The sequence below is a fragment of the Chiloscyllium punctatum genome, chromosome 49 (assembly GCF_047496795.1).
Source record: "Chiloscyllium punctatum isolate Juve2018m chromosome 49, sChiPun1.3, whole genome shotgun sequence".
Classification (NCBI taxonomy): Eukaryota; Metazoa; Chordata; class Chondrichthyes; order Orectolobiformes; family Hemiscylliidae; genus Chiloscyllium; species Chiloscyllium punctatum.
The window spans coordinates 24,776,288-24,804,054 of NC_092787.1; the positions used below are offsets into that span (position 1 = coordinate 24,776,288).

General features: G+C 45.3%; 1 protein-coding gene across 5 annotated transcripts in view; it reads left to right on the forward strand.

Annotated features, from left to right (window-relative positions):
• col27a1b (collagen, type XXVII, alpha 1b) overlaps nt 1–27,767 on the forward strand; it is a 653,616-nt gene that overhangs the window by 463,591 nt on the left and 162,258 nt on the right. For all 5 annotated transcript variants that reach the window (XR_011956099.1, XM_072565909.1, XM_072565908.1 and 2 more), the window contains 2 exons: nt 1,399–1,452; nt 9,791–9,844. Coding sequence is in view for 4 of the 5 variants with exons in the window: in XM_072565909.1 (XP_072422010.1) it covers nt 1,399–1,452; nt 9,791–9,844 (108 nt within the window). In the remaining variant the exon portion in view is untranslated. The remainder of the gene's footprint in view (nt 1–1,398; nt 1,453–9,790; nt 9,845–27,767) is intronic.

The following is a 27,767-nucleotide window of genomic DNA, read 5'->3' on the forward strand; positions in this document are numbered from 1 at the left end:
TGACTTTTAGGGGTAAAAGCCCTTCTGGTTCACTACTGTTCTTTAGGGAAGGAAACAGCGGTCTTTACCTGGTCTAGACTACATGTGACTCCAGATCCACAGCAACATAAAGAGGTACAGCACAGAAACAGACCCTTTGATCCAACTCATCCATGCCAACCAGATATCCCAATCCAATCTAGTCCCACCTGCCAACACACGGCTCATATCCCTCCAAACCCTTCCTATTCATATATCTGTCCAGATGCCTTTTAAATGTTGCAATTGTACCAGCCTCCACCACTTCCTCTGGCAGCTCATTCCACACATGTACCACCCTCTGCGTGGAAACATTGTCCCTTAGGTCTTTTTATATCTTTCCCCTCTCACCCAAAACCTATGCCCTCTAGTTCTGGACTCCCCCACCCCAGGGAAAGTACTTTGTCTACTTATCCTATCCATGCCCCTCATGATTTTATAAACTTCTGTAAGGTTACCCCTCAGCCTCTGACACTTCACGGAAAACAGCCCCAGCCTATTTAGCCTCTCCCTATAGCTCAAATCCTGACAACATACTTGTAAATCATTTGTGAACCCTTTCAAGTTTCACAACATCCGATTATCTCTAACCTGCTCTCTAGGCAATTAGAGATGGGTAATAAATGCTGGCCTAGACAGTGACACCCTCATCCTATAAATGAATAAAAAAGTATTCCTACCTGTGACAAGTACAATAGTTCACCAAGCAAAAGAATGATGTGCTTTCCTGGGAAGTACATGATTTTGATGAGAGCTTTATGCAACAAGCAAGCTGCAATAATTATTTCAGCTTTCTCCATTTACAGAAAGTATTGACTGATATTCCATCTTTATAACATCTCCTTTGTTAAATTCACACTTTCTTTAACAGCTGAAGAGTGACATGTCACCAAAGCTTATTGTCTTGCACTGGTCAGGACACATGCAAGAATGTCAATTTCTAAGTAATCATAATAATTTATACAAGAAGACAAAGGGGAGCTGATTGGTTGGCAAGTCAGCGCATGGAATAACATGGAGAATAGGAGTAGATCATTCAGCCCAATAAGCTTGTTCTGTTATTCAACTTCTATCTCAGTCCTATTTTCCCAAATTATCTCGTGATATCTTTAATATCAAAACATCTATCAATCCCTGTCTTGAACATTGAGTCTGACTGAACAAGATGAACAAGGCAGCTTGTGTAGCCCATTGTTCTCGCTTTCTGGTGAATCGGTGTTGAACTGCCAACCAGTAAGCATACTTTTCCCCGGTAGCATAAATTGTTGTGATTGTTTGAAATTTGGCATACTTGTATCTGTCCTGATGAGTGAAGGATGGAATGTTTCAGCAACGTGCAAGTTCAGTCCCAGACTTACCTATTCTCTGTTTGACTTTCAGGGACATCCTGGACCTCCAGGAGAGCTTGGACCTCCAGGACCAATTGGACCACCTGTAAGTAACCCAATCATTTTCTGGATTACATTTTTGGATCTCTCAATGTTAGGGAGCCTTGTGAATGATTTCATTGGAGAAAAAGACACAGCTTAATCTTTTTTTTCTTGAACTGTCTTTCAATGCTTCCATTTATTCTTTCAACAATGTTAAAGTATAGATATTTGAATCAACCAGTTCAGACATAAGAACATGAAAACTCGGAACAGAATCAGACAGTTCAACCCCTCGATTCTGCTCTGCTACTTAAAATGATCAGGGCTGATCTCAAATTGCTCTCTAAATGGGGGAAGACTTTGGAAATCTGAAGCACAATGGACTTGGTCTAGTTCAGGTTTCCCTTCAGGTTAACATGCAGGTTCAGTTTGCAGTCAGGAAGGTAAATGCAATGTTGCATCATTTCAAGAGGGCAAGAATTCAAGAGCAGGGATGTACTTGTGAGCCTGCATAAGGTTCTGGTCAGATCACATTTGTGTGCAGTTTTGGGCCCCATATCTAAGGAAGTATATGCTGGCATGGGCAGGGATCCAAAGGAGTTTTGCAGGAATGATCCTGGGGATGAAGGGCTTGTCATACGAGGAGCGGTTCAGGACTCTGGGTCTATACTCAATGGGGTTTAGAAAGATGAATTGAAACTTGCAGAATACTGAGAGGCCTCGATAGGGTGGACGTGGAGAAGATGTTTCCACTAGCAAGAGAGACCAAGACCTAAGAGCACAGCCTCAGAGTGAAGGGACAGCCCTTTAGAAGTGAGATGAAAAGTAATTTCTTCAACCCTTGGGTGGTGAACATTGACTCTGTGGAAAGAACTCATTGCCACAGAAGGCTGTGGAGGCCAAGTCACTGAGTGCATTTAAGACAGAGATAGATAGGTTCTTGATGAAAAAACGGGATCGGGGTTACAGGGAGAAGGCAGGAGAATGGGATTGAGAAACATATCAGCCATGTTCAAATGGTGGATAAGACTCGATGGGTCGAATTCTGCTCCTATATCCTCCCTACCTTTTATCTTAGTCTGCTTGGCACACCCTCCTCATTCCTGAAGAAGGGCTTATGCCCGAAACATCGATTCCCCTGCTCCTTGGATGCTACCTGACCTGCTGCGCTTTTCCAGCAACACATTTTTCAGCTCTGATCTCCAGCATCTGCAGTCCTCACTTTCGCCTATATCTTATGGTCTTATGTCCTCACCTCCACTTTCCCATCCACTCTCTTCACTCATTAAATGTCTGTCTATCTCCTCCTCACATTTATTCAGTATCCCAGCACCCAGTTCACTCTGGGGGAGTGAAGTTGCAGATTCATGAGCCTTTGTGAGAAGTAGTTCTTCCTCATCTCTGCCTAAAATCTATCACCTCTTCTCCTGGGACTATGGCTCTTGTTCTCAATCGCTCTACAAGGGGAGGACGCCCACTCTATGTCTGTTCTTGCACACCTCTGGGTCAGGTGGGACTTGGACCCAGATCTCCTGGCCTTGAGATAGGGACATTACCACTGCAGACCCTAGAACTGTAAGTGCTCAGAAAGGTTATTGGTTAACAAAGAAAAGGGATGTTAAAGTATTGTCTATTGAAGTAAAGCAATGTGAGATATAATCTCAAATCCAGCCCTGGTATCTAGCTGTGCTCCCTCAGCACGAAAGATATGTGGCTCTGCAAAATTACTCATTTTTTTCTGTATATGGCTAAATGTTTTTGTTCAGCCTTAATACTGATAAATTGGAGGAAACCACATTTTGTGGATTAATAGAAAATAAGAGCTGGTGGCACGGTGGCTCAGTGGTTGACATTTGACATTGCTGCCTCACAGCATCAGGAACCTGGGTTCGATTCCAGCCTCGGGTGATTGTCTGTGTGGAGTTTGCACATGCTCCCTGTGTCTGCGTGGGTTTCCTCCCACAGTCCAAAGATGTGCAGGTTAGGTGGATTGCCATACAGTGGTGTCCAACGATGTTCAGGCTAGGTGGATTAGGCTTGGGAAATGCAGGCTTATAGGTTGGAGTGGGGGTGGGATGCTCTTTGGTGGTTCGGACTCCACACTGTAAGGATTCTGTGATAAGAGATTTTGGGAATTCTTTGTGAAACTTAGGTTCAGATTTCTTTTGAAAGAGAGGCAGAGAAATGAGAGGCAGGTTGGATGAAGATTAGTTGAACCCATTATTAATCAGTATTAAAATGGAAGCTGAGCTACAGGCCACACAGTGCCTAACAACTAAACAAGTTATTCAAAGTTGCCAGTGACACAGCATGGTTAGTTTACAAGTTTCCTTTGATGGCAATGGGAAAGTGCCTTTATTCCCTGCATTTGCTCAGAGGGTTTGAAAGTCGATGACCAGATTTACGAACTCTTTCTACCAAAAAAACAGCTGCAATTCTGTGTAAACACGTCTAAATAATTCTTCAAAGACATTTGACCTTGCCTCCCTCCGAAATGAGCCAGCAGCAGATTAAAGTAACAGTGGTCACATTACTGGATTAGTCATTACGAAGCCTCAGTAATACTCCCAAGGACACAAGGCCCACAGCTGAGGAATTTAAATTCAATTTATGTCTCAATCTGAAATAAGATGCTTACATCGTTAATACTGACCATGAAACTACCAGATTGTCATAAAAGCTCACCTGGGGTCACTCGGGCCCTTAAGGGAAGGAAATCCGCTGTCTGGCCGACATTTGATTCTTAACCACCGTGTAAATTTGCTGAGTAAGAAACTTGGAGCTTTCAACACTGTGTGGACTGTTGGATTTCCAGAAAGTGACTGATCAGTACTGTTTCCAGTAGGATAGGGATTAAACAGTAGCCTTGCCTGCAATGCTTTTTTTCCAGAAAAGATTTGTTTTTTAAATTCAGAGAAGAAACTCTAGTACTGATACACAAAGTGTGTTTTCTGGTGCTCCTCTCGTCTGACATCTATACAGTCATTAAGCCAGCTCGGATCAGTCGACGGGGACAGTGATTAATAACAGGATATCTTTACATCCAGCAAAATAAATTTCTCACTGACAACATGCACCATTGCACCATTATATCATCATACAGCATGAAAACAGACCCTTCGGCCTAACTGGTCCATGCCAATTAAGTATCCTAAACTGAACTAGTCCCGTTTGCCAGCATTTGGCCCATATCCCTCTGAACCCTTCCTATTCATATACCCATCCAGATGCCTTTTAAATGTTCCTTGATGGTAAACCTCCTCTCCCCCTTGATGATAAATATCAAATCACCTCAAAAGGAGATTTAGAAGAATATGGAATTTAGAAGAATCTTACAGAAACATATAAAATTATGAAGGGAATAGATAGGATAGAAGTAGGGAGCGTGTTTCCACTGGTGGGTGAAACTCAAACAAGAGGGCAAAGCCTCAAAATTAGGGGGAGCAGATTTAGGACTGAATTGAGAAGGAACTTGAGAAGGATTGTGAAGCTATGGAATTTCATAGGCAAAAGTGAGGACTGCAAATGCTGGAAACCAGAGTTTAAATCAGAGTGGTGTTGGAAAAGCACTGCAGGTCAGGCAGCATCCGAGGAGCAGGAATCCTGATGAAGGGCTTTTGCCCGAAACATCGATTTTCCTGCTCCTCGGATGCTACCTGACCTGCTGTGCATTTCTAGCACCTCTCTAATTTAAGCTATGGAGTTTCCTGCCCAGTGAGCAATTGAGGCTTCCTCATTCAATGTTCTTAAAGCTAAGATAGATAATTTTTTGAACAGTAAAGGGATTAAGGGATACGGTGAGAGGGCGGGTAAGAGGAGCTGAGGCCACGAAGAGATCAGCCGTGATCTTATTGAATAGCGGAGTGGACTCGAGGGAACAGATGCCCTACTTCCATCCTAGTTCCTATGTTCTTATGAAACATCCTGGATCGTGCCCTGTGTCAATGATTTCTGGTTATGGGCCAGTCAGCCAATAGGATTCAAGTCTTCCGATCCCCTCTACCTTCACCCCCTCACTTCAGTTAGGTCTCATGTGGAATCTTTGTGCTTTTTGTCAGTGTAATGATTTTCCCAGATGTATTGCCTAGGCTGTCCAGTGTTTAGATTGCAGTGTGGGACCATCATCAAGCTTCTCCAATATGGAGGTCACCGACTGGGTTCAAACTGAACTGACCCTCTCTGAGATTTAAGACCACTTCCACACTAGGGGTAAATATCAGTGATTCCAAAACACCCCCTAATCAGCTTTGACTAGATCTCTGTAGTACTGGCTTTAAAGGTATTTCAGTCTGTGTGGACGCTGACTCAGAGCAACCAAAGGGCAGTTCTTTCAAAAGCTGCGTGTTCGGTCCATAAAGACCATAAGGTATAGGAACAGGAATAGACCATTCAGCCCGTCAAGCCTGCTCCACCATTCAATAGGATTACAGCTCCTTTGATATTGCTCACGTCCATTTTCCTGCCCTTTCCCTGTAACCCTTGATTCCCCAACTGATCAGGAATCTATCTATTTCAGCCTTATGTATACAGAAAGACTCTGCCCCTCTCGGCTCTCTGTGGCAAGGAGTTTCAAATACTCACAGTTCCTCGGAGAGGAGAAATTCCTCTTCATCGCTGTCTTAAATTGGTGCTCCTTCATTCTGGAAATGTGTGTAAGTGTGTGAGCATATATGTTTGTATTTATCATAGAATCCCTACAGTGCAGGAAGATGCCATTCGGCCCATTGAGTCCACACCGACCCTCCGAAAGACATCCCACTCAGACCCAGCCCACCACCATGTCTCCATAACCCCACATTTACCATGACTAACCCAACTAGCCTGCACATCATGGACACTATGGACATTTTAGCACAGTCAATCCACCCTTACCTGCACATTCTAGGACTGTGGGAGCAAACCTGAGCACCCAGAGGAAATCTACACAGACACAGGGAGAATGTGCAAACTCCACACAGACAGTTGCCCAAGACTGGAATTAAACCCCGGAATTAAATCCTTGGCGCTGTGAGCCAGCAGTGCTAACCACTGAGCCACCCTTGTGAATTGTGGATGTGGGAAGGTGTGTGTGTGTGTTGGGTTATACACATTGACTTGCAGGGATCGTGGTGACATTTCAAAAGACTGTGAGTGAATACCTCCTGTTGGCTGATCAAGGCTCACTGAACTACATAGTCTATAAATGCCTCTAGAGCCTCATTATGCTGGTCCTAAAACAGATGAAACCAAATGATTGGAACCAAAGCAACCTTTCCCAAGAGTACGGCATTAATATCACTGTTCCATTGCACAAAAGGCCTTCTTTTTCACTGAGCCGTGTCTTTCTGTGGCTTGAAGAGGATCTTTTAATGTAATAACCTGGTACACTCACTGTTAAAGAAAACATTTCCTCTTCATCTGAAGGTAAGAATGTGAAACATTACAGGGTAACACCTCCCCATGGCACTTTTTGATCTAAGCTCATCGCCAGGTCAAAATAAACAATCTACTCCTGCCATGGATTATCCACTCCCTTCCTAGTTAAATATTTAAACGCTCTGAGCAGTTTTTGTATAGTGTCTTTAATAATGACAACCATGTTCAAAGATGACTTTTATTTCACGTATGCTTCAGTTATCATCAGAAATCATCACTGGCTGTGAGGGCAGATTTGTGGAACATAGCTACAGTTAAAACTACTGTCGTATTTGCTTAATGTGTGCTAATAAACCAGAATCTGAGTTGCCTTCATCACCTTTGTACATGCATGATTTGGAGGTGCCGGTGTTGGGCTGGGGTGGACAAAGTTAAAAATCACACAACACCAGGTTATAAACCAACAGGTTTATATGGAAGCACTAGCTTTCAGAGTGCTGCTCCTTCATCAGGTGCTTGTGGAGTATATATATTATAGGCAATTTTTTACTTTGTGCAAGTACAGAATAATTGTGCTTACTTATGTTTCTCCAAAGTGGTTACCACAATAATTTGCTTAAACAAAATAATATTTTGTATTTTAATACAATATTCTATTTTTTGTTATGTATAGTATCAGTTGAATTTTTCCTCCTTTTCTTGTGTGCAAAATGAATGTTAAAGTGTAAATATTTTAATCAAGACGGAGCATTTAATATTCTGTCTTTGCAATGCTTTGCTTCCTAGTCTCTGTATATTTTGTGATTACTTTGTGTTCACGTGTCCTAAATCTTTACTTGGAAGGTTTCTATCCTTGTTCGCTGCTTCTCCAGCCATTTGTTCCCTTGGTTTCCCTGCTTTTTTTATCTCCAATTGTTTGCTTCTCGAACTTCCTCATTTCTTTTACTTCCCTTCTCCATTCCGTCAACGTTTTCCTGCACTCAGATAATTAGCACACAATGGCTGAGATTGGAGAAAAAGCAGACAAAGGCTTTGAAAGTCTTAGCAGTAGTTTGGGTCAGCGAAAGAGGTTTACATTCATTTAAAGAACTGTCACGTTCATTGGGATGTCAAGGATGACCTTGTGGCTCTTTCGTAAGCAAGCAAACCTAGGTCCCACAGACACTGTCACCCACAGCTCATGGGCAAGAGGAGATGGTTTTCCATGAATTCAAAGATGCCTGAGGGAGTGGGTTTGGGATCTGACCTTAGGACACAGAGGGAATAGTATTAACAACAGACAACCTGATAAATGAACATAGGAGGTATTTTCCCTACTATTCCGTGAAATAGTAGCTAAAAATGTTGACACCTCCTACTTGATCTAGTATTGTACGCAACTGAGATAGATGGGATAAGAAATGGCTGGTGATGGGATAAGAAATGGCTGGTGATTTTGACTGGCCTGGGAGTATTTATGTAACATGCATATTTATCACCAAAAACGGAACTGTTTTGTTCTCTAGCACTGACCTCCATCAGCTTTATTAGTACAAAAATCAGTTCAAGGCTTGTGTTTATGCAGCAGTAAATCAAAACTACACAGATACCAGTCCCTGTTATCTGTGTTTATTTTCTGTCTTTCAGCTTGTTTTTTTTAAGGACTGACCTCTTTGTCTTGCACCCCTGCTGTGTGTTCTCTGTCCCTCACTCTCTCTACTTAATTGTCCCTCTCATGCAGGTTGCTTTGAATAACCCCTTTCAATAATTTTTGGTTACCATCCGTTGCCGAACTATGTTCCTTCATATGGCGAATCAACTCAAGTGACCCAACGGGTACCTGTGTGACCTCTCAGTTCCAGGATTTAAGTCCCACTCCTAGGTTTGAGCAGAGAAGCTTAGAGCAACATTCCTTCCCAACACTGAGGGTGTGCTGCACTCCAGAGGGACCATCCTTTGGATGAGATAGTAAACCATGGGCCCCCAACTGCCTGCTGAGAAATTCCCAACACACCATTCAAAGGAAATAAGCACATTCTCTCATCACCAGCCTGGGACTGATACTTGCTCCTCAATCAACATCATCCCCCAAAACAGATAGTCCATCATTGGCGCCTTTGTTGTGTGTGGGATTTTGCTGTGCGCTAGTTGCCTGCCACCTTTCCTCAAGGAGAGGCTACACATCAAAACGTATTTTGTTTGGCCCCACTTTGGGACTCTTAAGATCGTAAAATGTTATAAAGCTGCTTCTTCCCGGCTGTTATTAGATTTCTGAATGGACCTCTCACATTTTTAAATTTAATGTTGATCTTGCCTTCTCTGCAGCCGTAACATTGTATTCCTCGCTCTGTTCCATTACCCACTTTGTATGATATGATCTGTCAGTACTGCACGCAAAACAAAATGTTTCACTGTACCTAGGTACGTGACAATAATAAATCAAATCAAATTGTAGTGATTGGAACCAGCTGAATCTTGTTGATTTCGAGATCCTTGATTGGGGTTGTTAACTTGGGTCAAGATCCTTGATTGGGGCTGTTAACCTGGGTCAAGCAAGAAAGCTCTGACTGACCAATATAACCAGGAAATTAGAGTTACCTCAGTTGATGACCGACTCTGAGCTGGTTGGCGACAGCCAGTGTTCTGTGCTTTAGTAAATAAAGGGTAACTTGGTGACAAGATTCTGGCCTCTGTGCTGTTATTTCATTTTGCCTCCTAAGTTTAAAGGACATCAAGGAAAGGATGCAAAATATTCTTCAGGGGAAGGGGTTGTGGTACACATTGGTAGCAATAGCATAGCAATGGCAGGAATCGAGGTGTGTTGATAAGATTTAGAGAAGTTGTGGAAGAAATTTAAAAGAAAAGAAAATACTCTGACCAGGAGATTAAAATCTCCTCAGTTCAGGGACTGATTCTGAGCTGGCTGGCCACAAGAAAGTTAAGCATGACTGGGGAAACTTGTTTCTGTGTAGTTATTTCACAAGTCAGTCAAGTCTTGCATTTTGTTGAGTTGCTGAGTTCCAGGTGATGATGCTAATCACAATGTCCTCCTTCTGTGTCGGTCTCAGGGTGCCAAAGGAGTTCGAGGAGCACCTGGAATGAGAGGGACAAAGGGCCGCAGGGTAAGCACATGATTTCCAATGCAAGTTGAAGTTAATTACACGAAGACCTCTTTTATTTTATATGGAGAACTGGGAAGCAGTGAGATATTAACACTCAGTATTCACAATCGATCACTGCAGGGGGGACTGCAAATCACAAATGTCCAAAAGATCAACACTCATACATACAAGCGTGATCCCAAACAGGAATATAATTTTTAAAATCCCACATGCAATCGTTTCTCGTACAAATAAACAGCTACTTTATATTAAACAAAAACTCAGCAGGTCTGGCAGCATCAGTATAGAGAAAGCAGAGTCAATGTTGAGTCCAATGACCCTTCAACAGAGTCTGTCACTAAAGAAGGGTCACTAGAACCAAAATGTTAACTCTGTTTCTCTCTCCACAGCTGCTGCTGAGTTTCTCCTTTATTGTTTCAGATTTCAAGCAGCAACAGTTCTTTGGTCTATTTTCAGAACTTTGCATTGTCCTGAAACGTGTTCCAACTTGCGCACAAATCAACCTGCAAATGGACTCCTCCTAAAGTCTGTTTGCAACCTACAGGGACTGCCTGTACTGATAGGCCAAACTCCTACGAAAGAATATTGTGATGCAGGAGAGAAACATTGAAAACAGGAATAGGCCATTCAGCCCATCGAGCCTGCTCCTTCTTTCAATATAGTCATGGCTAATCATCTATCTCAGTCCCCTGTTCCTGCTTCCTTCCCATTCCCTTTGATCCCTTTAACCCTAAAAACTATATCTAACTCCTTCTTTAAAACATTCAATGTTTTGGCCTCAACTGCTTTCTGTGACAGAGAATTCCACAGGCTCCCCATCCTTTTGGTGAAGACACTTCTCCTCATCTATATCCTAAATGTCCCACCTTGTCATAGAGTCATAAAGATGTACACCACAGAAACAGACTCCTCGGTCCAACTCATCCATGCCAACCAGATATCCTAACCTAATCTAGTCCTATTTTCCAGCACTTGGCCCATATCTCTCTAATCTCGGATGCTGCCTGGCCTGCTGTGTTTTTCCAGCACCACATTTTTCAACTCTGGTCTCCAGCATCTGCAGTCCTCACTTTCTCCTACCATATCTCTCTAAACCCTTCCTATTCATATACCCATCCAGGTGCCTTTTAAATGTTGTAATTGTACCAGCCTCCACCACTTCCTCTGGCAGCTCATTCCATACACACACCCCACCCTCTGGTGAAAAGGTTGAGTCTTAGGTCCATTTTAAATCTTTCTGATTTTAAATCTTTATGACCAAATGTTGCTATTTGGTCATATTTTGTGCGTCACACAGAGTTGCTCACTTTCCCAAATGTGCACCATCTCCAGGCGGGATCAGTTTGACATTGAAAGATGGTAGATCTTCATGACCTCAATATTCATTCACAAAAGCAGAGGAGATAGTGCTGTATTAGTGTCATGAGCTTTTCCATATTAGGAATATTACTAATGACAGTATTTGGAAAGCACTGTGTATCTTGTGGAAGTACTTGGATAAATGTCAGTATTCCCTCAGTATACACACATGCAGCTCTATATCTTTGTCTCATTGCATTTGAAAGCTCAGGTCTCAGCGCAGTTATTAATATTTTAAAAATGACGATTTTAGCATCTGGTCACCATTGGCAATGATGATGCAAACCACTTTCTATAGTAATTTCAATATAAAATTGCTGAGTTTGACAGCTGCCTGTTGTTATTTTCACTGGTCAAGCATCTAACCAGAGATACAAGTGTTACCTCGCTCCAACGTCACCAGAAAGAATAATTGAGATATCAAGATATCCATTCAGACATTTGCAGTTGATAGTTTATTGGTACCTTGGGGTAATATGGCGGCTCAGTGGTTAGCACTGCTGCCTCACAACACCAGGGACCCAGGTTCGATTCCACCCCTAACCAATTGCCTGTGAGGAGTTTGCACATTCTCCTCGTGTCTGCGTGGGTTTCCTTCGTGTGCTCTGGTGTCCTCCCACAGTCCAAAGATGTGCAGGTTAGGTGAATTGGCCATGCTAAATTGCCCACAGTGTTCAGGGATGTGTAGGTTAGGTGCATTAGTCAGGAGAAATATAGACTAATAGGGTAGAGAAATGGGTCTGGGTGGGTCACTCTTTGAAGGGTCGGTGTGGACTTGTTGGGCCAAATGGCCAGTTTCCACACTGTAGGGATTCTATTCTATGATTAACTGGACTGCCTTCCATATTCTCTGATTTGATATAGCTTCCTGATCATATTCCCCACTAGATTTTAAAGAAATTAATTTGTCCGTTATCTATCTTTTTAAACCTATAGTCTTCACTCACTCCCAGCCATTGGAAGTACAGTCAGTTCTTCATAGACTTCAGGGTCTTGAGGAGTCGAACACTTAAAATCTTTACTCTATAAAGTGAAAATGTGACAAATAAATGTGGTATATTTGATTGCTTAAAGGAGGGAGAATACACTTAATTTCTGAAGCATATAAAGTGATGCTCTGCAAAATTGTAGGGTTTGCTGAAAAAAGACTTGTGCTACACACCCCTTCCAATAGTTGTTTCTCGCAGTGAACTGTCTCCATATTGTTTGATGGCAGGGAGATTATATTGTAATAAGCAATCTGTTAAGCCAAACTGCTTGTGAGTTCCACATGGTAAATTAAATTCACAACATGTTTCACAGTAAAAAAATGGAAAAATTATGGTGATGACATTTCCAATAGAAACCAATTACATCAAAATATCCAGTCCAACCAATGTGTGGGCAGAGAGGAAGGCTTTTCCAATGACTTCATTTTTTGCTTTGGAACATTGCTCAGATTATTTCTTTATTGTTACAGTAAAGCACTCACTATAACCAGAACCTTTCATAGCTCTTTCGTTGGAACAGCATTTAATGAATTAGAGAATAAAACACATTTGCAATAATCCCACTTTCTAAATGGAAACAGGTTTTTACAAGCAACTGAAGAAGAGTTGCATCTCTGTTTGTCTCCCACACTCCCCATCTCCCTGTCTGCGACCCCAGTCAAACCATAGGATTATCAGCACACAAATAATTAATGCATCCACCTGAATATTTTATTCCTGTTTACTCCTACCTGCTTGAAGTTATTTGTTAGCTCAGATTAATTCTTCACTGATAAAATGAACAACCATTTAATGCGCTGCTAACGTTCCTCAAAATTGTGGGGTTTTCAGCAGTTTAGGTATTTAATATTGGATGTTTTGTTCGGTGCATATTCACATGCCCCAAGACTCGTTTTAAACCTTTGCTGGAGTTTTCTGTCTTCCTACCACTACACAACATTGCTTGTGAATTTCCATTCTTAGTTCTGAACAACTCTCTCCCTCCTTCTGTAAGCCTGCCCCTCTTTGTATTTTGTCTGATGTGTGTCTCAGAATAGCTTGTTTCTTTTGTTTTGCTTCATGTTTAACTTTTATAAAGACTAGCAAACTGAGCCACGGTCGATCATATTGTGCATCAAAGGTTAACATTTTAAGTCCAGTGGTCCTTTGTCGGAATTTCTTCAAATGGTCAATCAATGCTGGCCTCACCAACAACATCCATATTGTACGAACAAGCAATTTTAAAAAGTGAGGGATTCAGAGCTAAAAATATGAAGTGATAAAATATTGTGTTGAGAAGGTGGCTCCTAACCAGTTTGTCCAGAGCAATTAGGAATACGCTTAGCCAGTGATGTCTACATCCTTTGAATGAACAAATTTATGATTAAAATTTCCTATCAGTTTTTTTAAAGATAAATAATCCTGTGCTAAGAGTTGGGTGCCACAAAGAAATACTACATTTGGGGAAAGAAGACATAATTTACTTGGGCATTGTCACAACTCACTGCGGTAGTGTGCAGAAAATCAAGCCCCATTATTCCGGGAGTCATTGCAAAGCATAAAGATTTTAAAACAAAGATTTCCCAGTTTTCCTGATTTTTAGACCTAGGTCAATAGGAAACATAGACCAGTTTCCTGTTTAATAAGAATTATTATAATTAATGAGGTTTTAGTTACATGTAAACATTTATAAACTCATTCGTTGTAATATTTCTAATTAATACCAACCCCTTTATAATCTCCCCCTCAAACCCCACAGACAGACATACAGACAGGCAGAGAGAAAACAGTTATGGGCAGAGGAAAGCTGGGAATTCACATATTGCTGAGATCCTTCTGATTCTCATGCTGCTCAGAATGTTGCCTTTCATCTTTCTCCAGATGCTTCCCCTGATTTGCAAGTGACACAGACTGGCTGGTTTGCTTCTATAAAATCTCTGACTAATCAAATAAAATTCACAGCTTACAACAACTGTTTTGGATCTCCATCAGCACACCAGCGTTCTCTGCAGTCAAAACCCATTTTAAACCTGTTCATCTGAAAGATGAAGCTAAACATGAAAGCTTCTGGTGCTGGTGGAGATCTCCCCATCTTGTCCCTAGCTCCAAGTTGTTCAATTATCTGGGATCACTTTCATAGTTGTTGGAAATAATAAGGTTTTTACCATTACCTCATAGAGCAGTTAACTTCTTGTTGCCACCCAGGTGCATTTGTATGCAGAATACATCATCTGTTCCAATATGTGTATAACACTTCAATTACCACTAACTCAAACTGTGAGACAAACAGTGCTTGCCATGCTTATCGTGTTACTTCATAGAATCATAGGATCCCTACTGTGTAGAAGCAGGCCATTGAGTCCACACCAACCCTCTACCTTAACCCTGCATTCCCACAGCTAATCCACCTAGCTTGCAAATCCCTGGACATTATGGGGCACAGTCAGTCCACCTAACCTGCACATCTTTAGACTATGGGAGGAAACCAGAGCACCTGGAGGAAACCCACACAGACACAGGGAGAAAGTGCAAACCGCACAGTGACGGTCACCTGAGGGTGGAATCAAATCTTGAGTCCCTGGCACTGAGGCAACAGTGCTAACCACTTAGCTACCCCTATAACAAAACTTGCTGTAATTGTTTAAAACACTGGTTCTTAAACCAGTTTATCTCCATTTCATTCCACAATGTTAAAATGCACAAAGATGAAAAGACATGGTCTTTACAGCATTTGCTATTGTTGTGTAACCTTTGCTTTAGACTCTGTCAGAGTGTCACAGTGTGACCGACCTTGGGTAACAATGAAACAAGCACGACTCTCATTTTACGAACAGGTTTGATGAACGACAACTGACTCTAAAGTCTGAGCACAACTGGGTTCTGCTCACTTCCTGTTGGCTGATGAAAGCGGAGAATTCCGAATGTTTCATCCACACGGGACGTGGGGTCAATGATACAGGCAGTAAAACAGATGCCTTTTAATCCATTCAGCGCTTTCAGTTGGTGATAAACACTTACCTAGAGAGGTTTTCTGAAATGACCCATCCTCAATAGATTTATAACAGGTCAAATATGAAGTACTTGGTGCAGAAATCTCATTAAAACAATAAAAAGAAAAGGCTGTTTGCCATCACACAGTGATTTAGAACTGGAATATTTGATCTGTGAGGTCCTACATTGCTTTTAAACTGCATTGATTTTATGCTTTATCGCCTTGTGTTTTTACTTTTGTGAGCATTTGAATTAGCACATGAATGCTTTAACTCATTGGCTTTCTTCCTTTCAACATCTTTATAAATGCAGAGAATAATCTGCTTATGTATAGTGGGCCAATATCTCTGTCAGATGCAGAGAAATACCAAAACAAAACTCGAAATTTTACGGCACTTATATCATTCAGAGTCATTTCCTGGCTATAATCTTTGCGTTTACAAGCGTATTTTCTGTCTGAATTGGCTAACTCCCCTGAGTTACATGCAAGTCTCTGAAATCACACTCTCAGGTTCTTCCCAGACCTCATTATCTTGAATGCTCAAAACTTTGTTTTTAGACCATAGGATTATAAGATATAGGAGCAGATTTAGGGCATTTGGACCATCGAGTCTGTTCCATCATTCAATCATTCTCCTGCCTTTTCCCCGTAACCCCTGATCCCTTTACCAATCAAGAACCTGTCTAACTCTGTCTTAAATACTCTCAATGACTTGGCCTCCACTGCTTTCTGTGGCAATGAGTTCCACAGATTCCCCACCCTCTGGCTGAAGAAATTTCTATTCATCTCAATTCTAAAGGTCGACATTTCACTCTGGGGCTGTGCCCTCCGGTTCTAGTCTCTCCTACTCGTGGAAATATTTTCTCCATGTCCACTCTTTCCAGATTTCTCAGTATTCTGTAATGTTCAATCACATTCCCCCCATCCTTCTAAACTCCACTGAGTACAGACCCAGAGTTCTCAACCGCTCCTCATTTATCAAGCCCTTCATCCCCGGGATCATTCTTGTAAACTTCCTCTGAATCCCTTCCAACACCAGCACCTCCTTCCTTAGATACAGGACCCAAAACTGCTCACAGTATTCCAAACGTGGTCTGACCAGAGCTAATACAGCCTCAGCAGTACATTCCTGCTCTTGTATTCTCATTCTCTGGAAATGAATGCTAACATGGCATTTGCCTTCCTAACTAGGAGAAGGTGAGGACTGCAGATGATGGAGAATCAGAGTCGAAAAGTGTGGAGCTGGAAAAGCATTGCACGTCAGGCAGCATCCGAGGAGCAGGAGAATCGATGTTTCAGGCATTAGGCCTTCATCGTTCTTGCTTTTCCATCTCCACACTTTTTGACTTTGCCTTCCGAACTGCCACTGCCTGTTAACCTGAAGGGAATCCTGAACTAGGACTGCTAAGTCCCTTTATGCTTCAGATTTCTGAAGTCTTTCTCCATCTAGAAATTACTCTACACCCTATGATTTGTACCAAAGTACACAACTCTGCACTTCCCCACATTGTTTGTGAATGACTGGGTATTGGGAGGCACTAGCCCTGGTTTAGTCACTGGGTTTGAGACACTAAGGGAGCACATTGTTGTCCGGGAAATACATCTTCCACTGCTGGGACATCGCCGAGCCAAGTTCATTGAAGCATTTTTTAAACAAATCTCACGTAATTCATGGATGGAAAATTACTAATACACCATGAAACACCAACTGTACCTATATCTGGTGCTGTATCTGTTTAAAGTCACTGAGCCCAGCATCTACATGCTAGGTTCATGTTACCTCTACCTCTGTGTATACAGCTTCTTATCGACGGGTGGTTTAACTGCCAATTCCCACCAGGTCATCTGACAGCATCTGTCATCTGTAGCACCTGTGCGGATCATAGGCAATATGTCCACTTCGGTAAAGGCCAGCAAGAAGTAGGACCACATCAGACTCCTCTGGGAATGACCCAAGAAGCATCCTCCAAAGATTCCAAGGCTGGAGCTTCTCACTCCTGAAGCTGGTCAGCACCATCATGATCATTGTCTGGACAAAATTGGGACTGCCATTGATTGTCATTCCCCATCACAGAGGAGTGGCTAATGGAGCAGGTGGAAGTTTAAGTGGAGATTCAATAGCGGGGTTAGACATCATGAGGCATGTGGAAGGTGTCTTCTGCATGTCTTTGCCTGTGGTTCCTTGGACTGAGAAAGACGTCCAGCCTGGAATTGTGGGTCCTCCAGGAACTGAGCATCCCGATGCTGGATCTGATACCCTAGCACACAGCTGTGTTTGATGGGGCAGGCTGGAGGATGCTTGCATTGACTCCTGGTCTGCATCCATTGTCTGCTCCTGCATCTCTCCTCACCTCCCCTCCCCCCCCCCCCCCCCCCCCCCCCCCCCCCGCCAAAACCTGACGGATGGGTCGCAAATGAGGCGACACCACCAAGCCAGGGGTGCATTGAGGAAATGCTATTCTCTGAAAAAGGCTGGGCTACAGGCAAAGGGCAGGTGAGTGGGACTGGCAGAGCTGCCATTACAGAGAGCTGGAACCAAACTGATGAACCCAGTGCCTAAAAAAAGCAACCTTTGAGTCAAAATATTCCACAACAGCTGGAAAGGGTCATCTCCCTTTATTCATCCCACTCTCTTCAAACCACATTCGCAGCAAGAAGTACTGTACCACCCTCTGGACCTGTACTTCCCCTAATCCTCTTCCTACAATTTAACATCCTAAATACCACATCACCCAACACTGCCAATGCTATCGTTTCAGCTGCTGGAGAGATCCTCCTGAATCCATCCTCCAATCATGTTTGCAGTGAATAGTGAGGACAAGGCCTAATTTAGACCAGGCACCATGGGTCAATGTTGTCAAAGTGGTAAAGTCACTGAGCTTCGGAACCTAGCAACCTCAGGCCCACGTGATTAGTAGGTTCCGATCCTACCCGGGCCAGCAATGAAATTTGAATTCAGTAAAAGATCTGGGATGAAAAACTAGTCTGATGTCAGCCATTGTCATAAAAACCAATCTAGTGTCCCCTGTAGGGAAGGAAATCTGTCCTTTTTATCTACTCTGGCCTACATGTGATTCCAGACCCACAGCAATGTGCCTGACTCCCAATTCCATGAGGGATGGACAACAAAAACTGGCGTAGCCAGAGAGGAGATCATCCCACAGATGGACCAAACAAAAACATAAAAGTTGGATATCTGGGATTTCTGCTCACATCAAAATAGTGCAGATTCTGGAGATCTGCAATAAAAAAACAAAAATGTTCGACAGTTCTGAGAAAGAGTCAAAGAGAACATCGGGTCAAGGATCTTTGTTCACCTCTCAGGCATCAGCAAATTCACAGCAACATCAACATTGTTTCCCAGGGAATAAACTTTGAGAAGTGAAATGTCACTTCATGTGACTGTCTTTTTTAAAAGGAAATGTAATTTTCCGATATTTGCATCAGTGATTTTTAAGGAGCTGGGGAGCGAATGGAAGTTTTTCAAAAAACTTGAACCTTCTGACAAAGGTAGTTGAGGTGTAATAAATTCAGCATGAGGTTTATGGAGCTTTTCTGATGTTGCAGTCCAATTCAATGTCACTATCAGCTGTGATTTCACAGTGAGTTGTTGGTTGTATCCAGTGTCAGTGCTGTCCTAGTTATCAAACTAGTAGAACTTCCCCTGTCTGGTGATGTAAAGTGTTTGCTTATCAGTGTATCAAATTTTATTGAATGCTGGTTTTGGCTTAATGATACACTTGAGAAGGCAACTATGTGAAAAGCTGAGGGATTTTTCAGGCAGGAGATTATTTATTATTCCTGCTGAACGTTGTTGTGTTTGTCCCACTCTCATTTCATATTTTTGTGCCCCAAACCAATCCCATAAGCATTTTTAAATATCTTAAGGTAATTGTCGATCATGTCTTTTTTTGGAAACTTCACATTATTTTTGCATCGTTTGACCATTCAGAGTAGCACGTTCCACATTCTAATAGCTTGTGTTTCTGTGAGTATCTGCTTTGTGCGCCTGGTGCTTGTTTAGAGACCAATGACTCGGAGTCACTGACCAATTTACGCTTGGCTTAAATCGATCGAAAACCCCTTCACTTGTAATTAACTGTCAGATGTAGGCCATTCAGCCCATCGGGTCTCTCTGCCACTCAGTGACTGGTCTGATCATCCTCAGTTCCACTTTCCAGCCTTTTCCCGCAATCCTCGATTCCCTGGAGAAACTCAGCAGGTCCAGCAACATCTGTGGAGAGAAAGCACAGTCAACGTTTCAGGGTCCAGTGACCCTTCAGGATTCTGGACATGAAATGCTAACTCTGCTTTCTGTCTCAGACCAACTGAGATTTTCCAGCAATTTTTGTTTTTGTTTCCGATTTCAAGCATTTGCATGTCCTTGCTTTATTGTTGATTCCCTTCCTGATTAAAAGTCTCTCTGCCTCAGCCTTAAATACACTGAATGACCCAGCCCAGACAGCCCTCTGCAGTAAAGAATCCCACAGATTCAATCCCCTCTGAGAGAAGAAATTACTCCTCATCTCTGTCTTAAATGGGTGATCCTTCATTTTGAGGTGATGCCCTCTGGATGGAGACTCTCCCAAAAGGAGAAAATAAACTTTTTGTGGCAAGTCCCCTCAGAATCTTGTGTGTATCAAAAAAGTCACCTCTCATTCTTCTAAATTACAGCGAGTAAGCTCATAAGTCTGTGTGCCCGGGATCAACTTAGTCATCTTTCTCTGGACTGTCTCCAGTGCCAGCATACCTTGGACAAGGGGGCTAAAACTGTTCCAGTATTCCAACTGTGGTCTGACCAGTTCCCTATAAAGTTTTCACAAAACCTCCCTCCTTTTATATTCCATTCCTTTTGAAATAAAGCCAACATTCCATTTCCCCACTGTGAACTGATATACTTGACAAAGGGGCAGTGTTCCAAAAGCTTGTGATTTCAGAGGAACCTGTTGGACTATAGCCTGGTGCCGTGTGACTTCTGACTTTGTCCACCCCAGTCCAATAGTGGCACCTCACAGCTTTTCCACATCGTAGCTGTGACTGCACTCCAGGTGCACCTCCAAGGCTCAAAGTGCCTGGTGGTCATGAACGGGAACTTATGTAAATGCAAGCCTTTCAGGGTTTTGTTTGTTTTTAAAGGTATGAAATACTGCGGAACTGAACTTGAATCCATACCCCTGCCGGAATTACACTCCATTCCGAGGCTACCAATTCCAACAGGGACGGTGGGGGGTTGGGGGGGATTTTCTTGAGATAATTGGTCTGTGGAGCGAGAGGTGGGGAAAGGTGCTATTCCAAAGAATTTGCGAACAAGTCACGAACTTCTGAGCAAAGTAACCTCGATTTTTGCCAGATTTCAACTCCGACGCTGCCTCCCTCAGGTCTGGAAGCTCCTTGCTGTTCATAGTGAGCTACAATCAGTCAGCATCTATTTATGGGACAATTACAGAGCTCTCCATAGATCCAAAACCTTCACATTTGGAGTTTGGGGATAAACAATGAACATCCCCACTAAAATGATATCATAAACTCATATATTGTACTGAAGTTCTTCCCAATTAACATTGTTCAAACTGCGGGGTAGAAACAATGACTGCAGATGCTGGAAACCAGATTTTGGATTAGTGGTGCTGGAAGAGCACAGCGGTTCAGGCAGCATCCGAAGAGCAGCGAAATCGACGTTTCGGGCAAAAGCCCTTCATCAGGAATAAAGGCAGAGAGCCTGAAGCGTGGAGAGATAAGCTAGAGGAGGGTGGGGGTGGGGAGAAAGTAGCATAGAGTACAATAGGTGAGTGGGGGAGGGGATGAAGGTGATAGGTCAGGGAGGAGAGGGTGGGGTGGATAGGTGGAAAAGGAGATAGGCAGGTAGGACAAGTCCGGACAAGTCAAGGGGACAGTTACTGAGCTGGAAGTTTGGAACTAGGGTGAGGTGGGGGAAGGGGAAATGAGGAAACTGTTGAAATCCACATTGATGCCCTGAGGTTGAAGTGTTCCGAGGCGGAAGATGAGGTGTTCTTCCTCCAGGCGTCTGGTGGTGAGGGGGGTGGCGGTGAAGGAGGCCCAGGACCTCCATGTCCTCGGCAGAGTGGGAGGGGGAGTTGAAATGTTGGGCCACGGGCCGGTGTGGTTGATTGGTGCGGGTGTCCCGGAGATGTTCCCTAAAGCACTCTGCTAGGAGACGCCCGGTCTCCCCAATGTAGAGGAGATCGCATCGGGAGCAACGGATACAATAAATGATATTAGTGGATGTGCAGGGAAAACTTTGATGGATGTGGAAGGCTCCTTTAGGGCCTTGGATAGAAGTGAGGGAGGAGGTGTGGGCGCAGGTTTTACAGTTCCTGCGGTGGCAGGGGAAGGTGCCAGGATGGGAGGCTGGGTTGTAGGGGGGCTGTGGACCTGACCAGGTAGTCACGGAGGGAACAGTCTTGGCAGAAGGTGGAAAGGGGTGGGGAGGGAAATATATCTCTGGTGGTGGGGTCTTTTTGGAGGTGGCGGAAATGTCGGCGGATGATTTGGTTTATGCGAAGGTTGGTGGGGTGGAAGGTGAGCACCAGGGGCGTTCTGTCCTTGTTACGGTTGGAGGGGTGGGGTCTGAGGGCGGAGGTGCGGAATGTGGATGAGGTGTGGACAAACAGTACCGAGTACAGATTCAAAAACACCAGCAACGGTTCTCCTTCAAGATCCTCCGCCCCACGCTCGCAGCAGTGCACCGGCTACAGTCAGCCCTGCCTCAGCTGAGGGCCACACTCTATCAGAATTGCAAAGGACCCTCTCTGTACTACATCCTCAGGAGAATTCATACTCTCAACAAACAGTATTTCAATACCATCTCAAACATCAAAAACTGTAAGTACAACAAACTTTTATCTACCCTTCTCCATAACCAGCGCTCCTCAAACATTGCAGAAGACTCCCCTGGCCTCGGAAACTACTCAGGCGCCATTAGCCATGCGGCTGATGCAGATGCCACCCTCACGCTGATTGATGATGTCACTTCCGACCCCCATCATGGCCACTCCCACAATCACTTCCGCCCCTAACAATTCCTCGTGCATCACACGTGACATCACTTCCGCTCCTCACATCATCGCTGATGCCACACACTCAGTGACTTCCGCCACCCCTACTGCCATGGTCACCACCACTTCCGCCCCCACCAGCACCACTCACCTGCATTCTGCTGACACGCCCCCCACAGACCCCACTGTCACTATCCCCACCCCCCAGAACCCTGAGGGGAACACTACCCCTGCTCATGACTCCACCCCATTCCCCCCACCACCATACCCACTCAAGTTACAGAATCCGCTCCCACTCCTAGCTCCACACCCAGATCAGCTCCCAGCCCTGCCATGTTTTCACCATCCCTCCAGATCTCCCCCTCACTGAGGACGAACGATCAGTCCTCAGCAAAGGATTCACCTTCATCCCCCTCCGTCCACGCATCAATGAATTTAATACATGCCGTGCCGTCGAACAATTCTTCTGTCGCCTCCACCTCCGAGCTTACTTTCACAATCAGGACTCCCGCCCACCTTCTGAGGACCCCTTCGCCCACCTCCAACACACTGCATCCACCTGGACACCCTGCGCTGGCCTATTACCTGCCCTCGACCTCTTCATTTCCAACTGCCGCCGGGACATTAACCGCCTCAACCTGTCTACCCCACTCCAACCTCACCCTCACAACGCGCAGCCCTCCAATCCCTCTGCTCCAATCCCAACCTCACCATCAAGCCTGCGGATAAAGGGGGCACAGTGGTAGTCTAGCACACTGACCTCTACACCGCTGAAGCCAAACGCCAATTCGAGGACACCTCTTCCGACTGCCCCCTCGACCATGACCCCACCACCCATCACCAAACCATCATCTCCCAGACCATACAGAACCTCATAGTCCAGGAACCCCGCAATGCTCGGTTCTACCTCCTTCCCAAGATCCACAAGCCTGACCACCCTGGCCGACCCATTATCTCAGCATCCTCCTGCCCCACTGAACTCATCTCTACCAACCTCGACACTGTCCTATCCCCCCCCTAGTCCAGGAACTCCCCACATATGTTCAAGACACCACCCACGCCCTCGACCTCCTCCAAGACTTCCATTTCCCCAGCCCCCAATGCCTCATCTTCACCATGGATATCCAATCACTCTACACCTCCATCCGCCATGACCAGGGCCTCCAAGCCCTCCGTTTTTTCCTCTCCCGACGTCCCCAACAGTACCCTTCCACCAACACTCTCATTCGTTTGGCCGAACTGGTCCTCACCCTTAACAATTTCTCCTTCGAATCCTCCCACTTCCTCCAGACCAAAGGAGTAGTCATGGGCACATGTATGGGCCCCAGCTATGTCTGTCTCTTTGTTGGCTACGTAGAACAGTTGATCCTCTGTAATTACACCGGCACCACTCCCCACCTCTTCCTCTGCTACATTGATGACTGCATTGGTGCCACCTCGTGCTCCCGCGAGGAGGTTGAGCAATTCATCAACTTCACCAACACATTCCACCCTGACCTTAAGTTTACCTGGAACATCTCTGACACCTCCCTCCCCTTCCTGGACCTCTCCATCTCCATTAATAACAACCGACTTGACACTGACATTTTTTACAAACCCACCGACTCCCACAGCTACCTGGATTACACCTCTTCCCATCCTACCTCTTGCAAAAATGCCATCCCTTATTCCCAATTCCTCCACCTCTGCCATATCTGCTCCCAGGAGGACCAGTTCCACCACAGAACACACCAGATGGCCTCCTTCTTTAGAGACTGCAATTTCCCTTCCCACGTGGTTAAAGATGCCCTCCAACGCATCTTGTCCACATCCCGTACCTCCGCCCTCAGACCCCACCCCTCCAACCATAACAAGGACAGAACACCCCTGGTGCTCACCTTCAACCCTACCAATCTTCGCATAAACCAAATCATCCACCGACATTTCCGCCACCTCCAAAAAGACCCCACCACCAGGGATACATTTCCATCCCCACCCCTTTCCACCTTCTGCAAAGACCGTTCCCTCCGTGACTACCTGGTCAGGTCCACGCCCCCCTACAACCCACCCTCCCATCCTGGCACCTTCCCCTGCCACCACAGGAATTGCAAAACCTGCGCCCACACCTCCTCCCTCACCTCCATCCAAGGCCCTAAAGGAGCCTTCCACATCCACCAAAGGTTTTCCTGCACATCCACTAATATCATCTATTATATCCGTTGGTCCCGATGCGGTCTCCTCTACACCGGGGAGACTGGGCGCCTCCTAGCAGAGCGCTTTAGGGAACATCTCCGGGACACCCGCACCAATCAACCACACCGCCCCGTGGCCCAACATTTCAACTCCCCCTCCCACTCTGCCGAGGACATGGAGGTCCTGGGCCTCATTCACCACCGCTCCCTCACCACCAGACGCCTGGAGGAAGAACGCCTCATCTTCCGCCTCGGAACACTTCAACCCCAGGGCATCAATGTGGACTTCAAGAGTTTCCTCATTTCCCATTCCCCCACCTCACCCTAGTTCCAAACCTCCAACTCAGCACTGTCCCCATGTCTTGTCCGGACTTGTCCTACCTGCCTATCTCCTTTTCCACCTATCCACTCCACCCTCTCCTCCCTGACCTATCACCTTCATCCCCTCCCCCCACTCACCCATTGTACTCTATGCTACTGTCTCCCCACCCCCACCCTCCTCTAGCTTATCTCTCCATGCTTCAGGCTCTCTGCCTTTATTCCTGATGAAGGGCTTTTGCCCGAAACGTCAATTTCGCTGCTCCTTGGATGCTGCCTGAACTGCTGTGCTCTTCCAGCACCACTAATCCAGAATCCTTTGTTCAAACTTCAGCAACTCCTGTAATAAAGAAGGGAGGGAGAGAGTTATCCACAGTATTTTCACCATTAACCCATGCCCTGCTGTTTAAACCCCTTATATTTATCATTCTTCTACCCGTTGTCAAGAACAGTACAATGTTTATACATTGACTGAGCATGGGTGTTGCAGGCTCGGCCCAGTATTTATGGCTCATACCTAGTTGCCCCTTGAAAACTGGGGGTGAGCTCCGTTCTTGAACTGCTGCAATCCATGTGCTGTAGATAGACCCACAATGCCCTTAGAGGGGGAATTCCAGGATACTGACCCAGCAACATTGAAGGAACGGCGATACATTTCCAAGTCAGGATGGTGAGTGGCCTGGAAGGGAAGAGTAGAGACTGCTGTCCCCATGTATCTGCTGCCCTTTTCCTTCTAAATGGAAGTGGTCAAGGGTTTGGAAGGTGCTGCGGGTTTGGAAGGTTCTGTCTGAGGATCTTTGGTGAATTTCAGCAGGGCATCTTGTAGATAGTACACACTGCTGCTACTGAGCATTGGTGGTGGAGGGAGTGGATGTTTGTGGATGTGGTGCCATAAGCCCTTCTTTAGGAATGAGGTTGGTGTGTCAGGCGTGCTGAGATAAAAGGTAGGGGGGAGGGGATTTGGGGGAGGGGCGCTTGGAATACGATAGGTGGAAGGAGGTGAGGGTGATAGGCCGGAGAGGGGGTGGGGGCGGAGAAGTCGGGAAGAAGATTGCAGGTCAAGAGGGCGGTGCTGAATCCGAGGGTTGGGACTGAGATAAGGTGAGGGTAGGGGAAATGAGGAAGCTGGAGAAAACTACATTCATCCCTTGTGGTTGGAGGGTTCCTAAGTGGAAGATGAGGCACTCTTCCTCCAGGTGTCGTGTGGTCAGGGTCTGGCGATGGAGGAGGCCAAGGACCTGCATGACCTTGGCGCAGTGGGAGGGGGAGTTAAAGTGTTCAGCCACGGGGTGGTTGGGTTGGTTGGTGCGGGTGTCCCAGAGGTGTTCCCTGAAACATTCTGCAAGTAGGTGGCCTGTCTCCCCAATGTAGAGGAGACCACATCAGGTGCAGCGGATGCAGTAAATGATGTGTGTAGAGGTGCAGGTGAATTTGTGACTGATATGGAAGGATCCCTTGGGGCCTTGGAGGGAGGTGAGGGGGGAGGTGTGGGTGCAAGTTTTGCACTTCTTGCAGTTGCAGGGAAGGTGCCGGGAGTGGAGGTTGGGTTGGTGGGGGGGTGTGGATCTGGCGAGGGAGTCGCGGAGTTAGTGGTCTCTCCGGAACGCTGATAGGGGTGGGGAGGGAAATATATCCCCACTGGTGGGGTCCATTTGGAGGTGGCGGAATGACGGAGGATGATACGATGTATCCGGAGGTTGGTGGGGTGGAAGGTGAGGACCAGTGGGGTTCTGTCCTGGTGGCGATTGGAGGGGCGGGGTTAAAGGGTGAAGGTGCTGGAAGTGGAGGAGATGTGGTGGAGAGCATCGTCGACCACCTCAGAGGGGAAATTGCGGTCTTTGAAAAAGGAGGCCATTTGGGTTGTTCGGTAGTGGAATTGGTCCTCCGGGGAGCAGATGTGACAGAGGCGAAGGAATTGGGAATATGGGATGGCGTTTTTACAGGGGGTAGGGTGGGAGGAGGTGTAATCTAGGTATCTGTGGGAGTAGGTCGGTTTGTAGTAAATGTCTGTGTTGATTCGGTCGCCTGAGATAGAAATGGAGAGGCCTAGGAAGGGGAGGGAGGAGTGTGAGACATTACAGGTAAATTTGAGATCGGGGTGGAAGGTGTTTAGTAAAGTGGATGAACTGTTCAACCTCCTTGTGGGAGCACGTGGTAGCGCCAATACAATCATTGATGTAGCGAAGGAAAAGGTGGGGGGTGTTGCCAGTGTAGCTGCGGAAGATGGACTGTTTCACATATCCGACAAAGAGGCAGGCATATCTGGGGCCCATGCGGGTACCCATGGCTACTCCTTTTGTTTGGAGGAAGTGGGAGGATTAGTGTGAGATGGCATGGGGCTAAGTTGATGATGGCAGTGTGCGGTTGGGGGCTCGAATTCAGAGCAGATTTAGGTTCAGGCTGGGGTTGTGTCCAGCAGCAAAGAAAGGGGAAGGTATGCATGTTTGTATATAGGTGTGCTCATGTGTACGCATCTGTGTGTACGTGTGCATACATGTGTGTGTCTGGTCCCCAGAGGGTGGGGAAGTTGTCAACTCCATACCGGGATGGTGGGATACCCAGGAAAGGGGGAGAGGAGGTTATCGGGTCTGGGGAATGTTCAGGCCTGGGGTCTGTTTGGGGTATGGGGGATGTTCGGGGTCTGGGGGCTATTTAGGGTCTGGGGGAGGTGTAGTTGGAGTTGTGTAAATTGAATGGTCCCTCAGATGTTAGTCTGGGTCTTTAATAGTGTAGCCTGTCCTGATTATAGAGTTAGTTATGTGTCGCAGAACCCTCTGACTGCTCCAAGTTAAATTAATGTAGAGGGTTCGCACAGTGGAATCTTTAATTTCCTGGGAAATTCCCTCGGAATCTGCTCTGAACTGGATTCATCAGGGTCCGTGTCTACCACCCCACCTACGCTGTAAAAACAATTGTCCAACCACTGGAAAATACGGGCCATAGCGTCCGGCAAGAATTGAGTTGGAATTTGTTTCCTCAATCTTGGAATGAAGGAGCTGTGTAGATACACAATATTAATCCTCAGGATTGAGCCAAGCAATTTCCATGGATTCTTAACTTCCAAGTACATGGGAAAGACAGTAAAAGATAACAATGGGC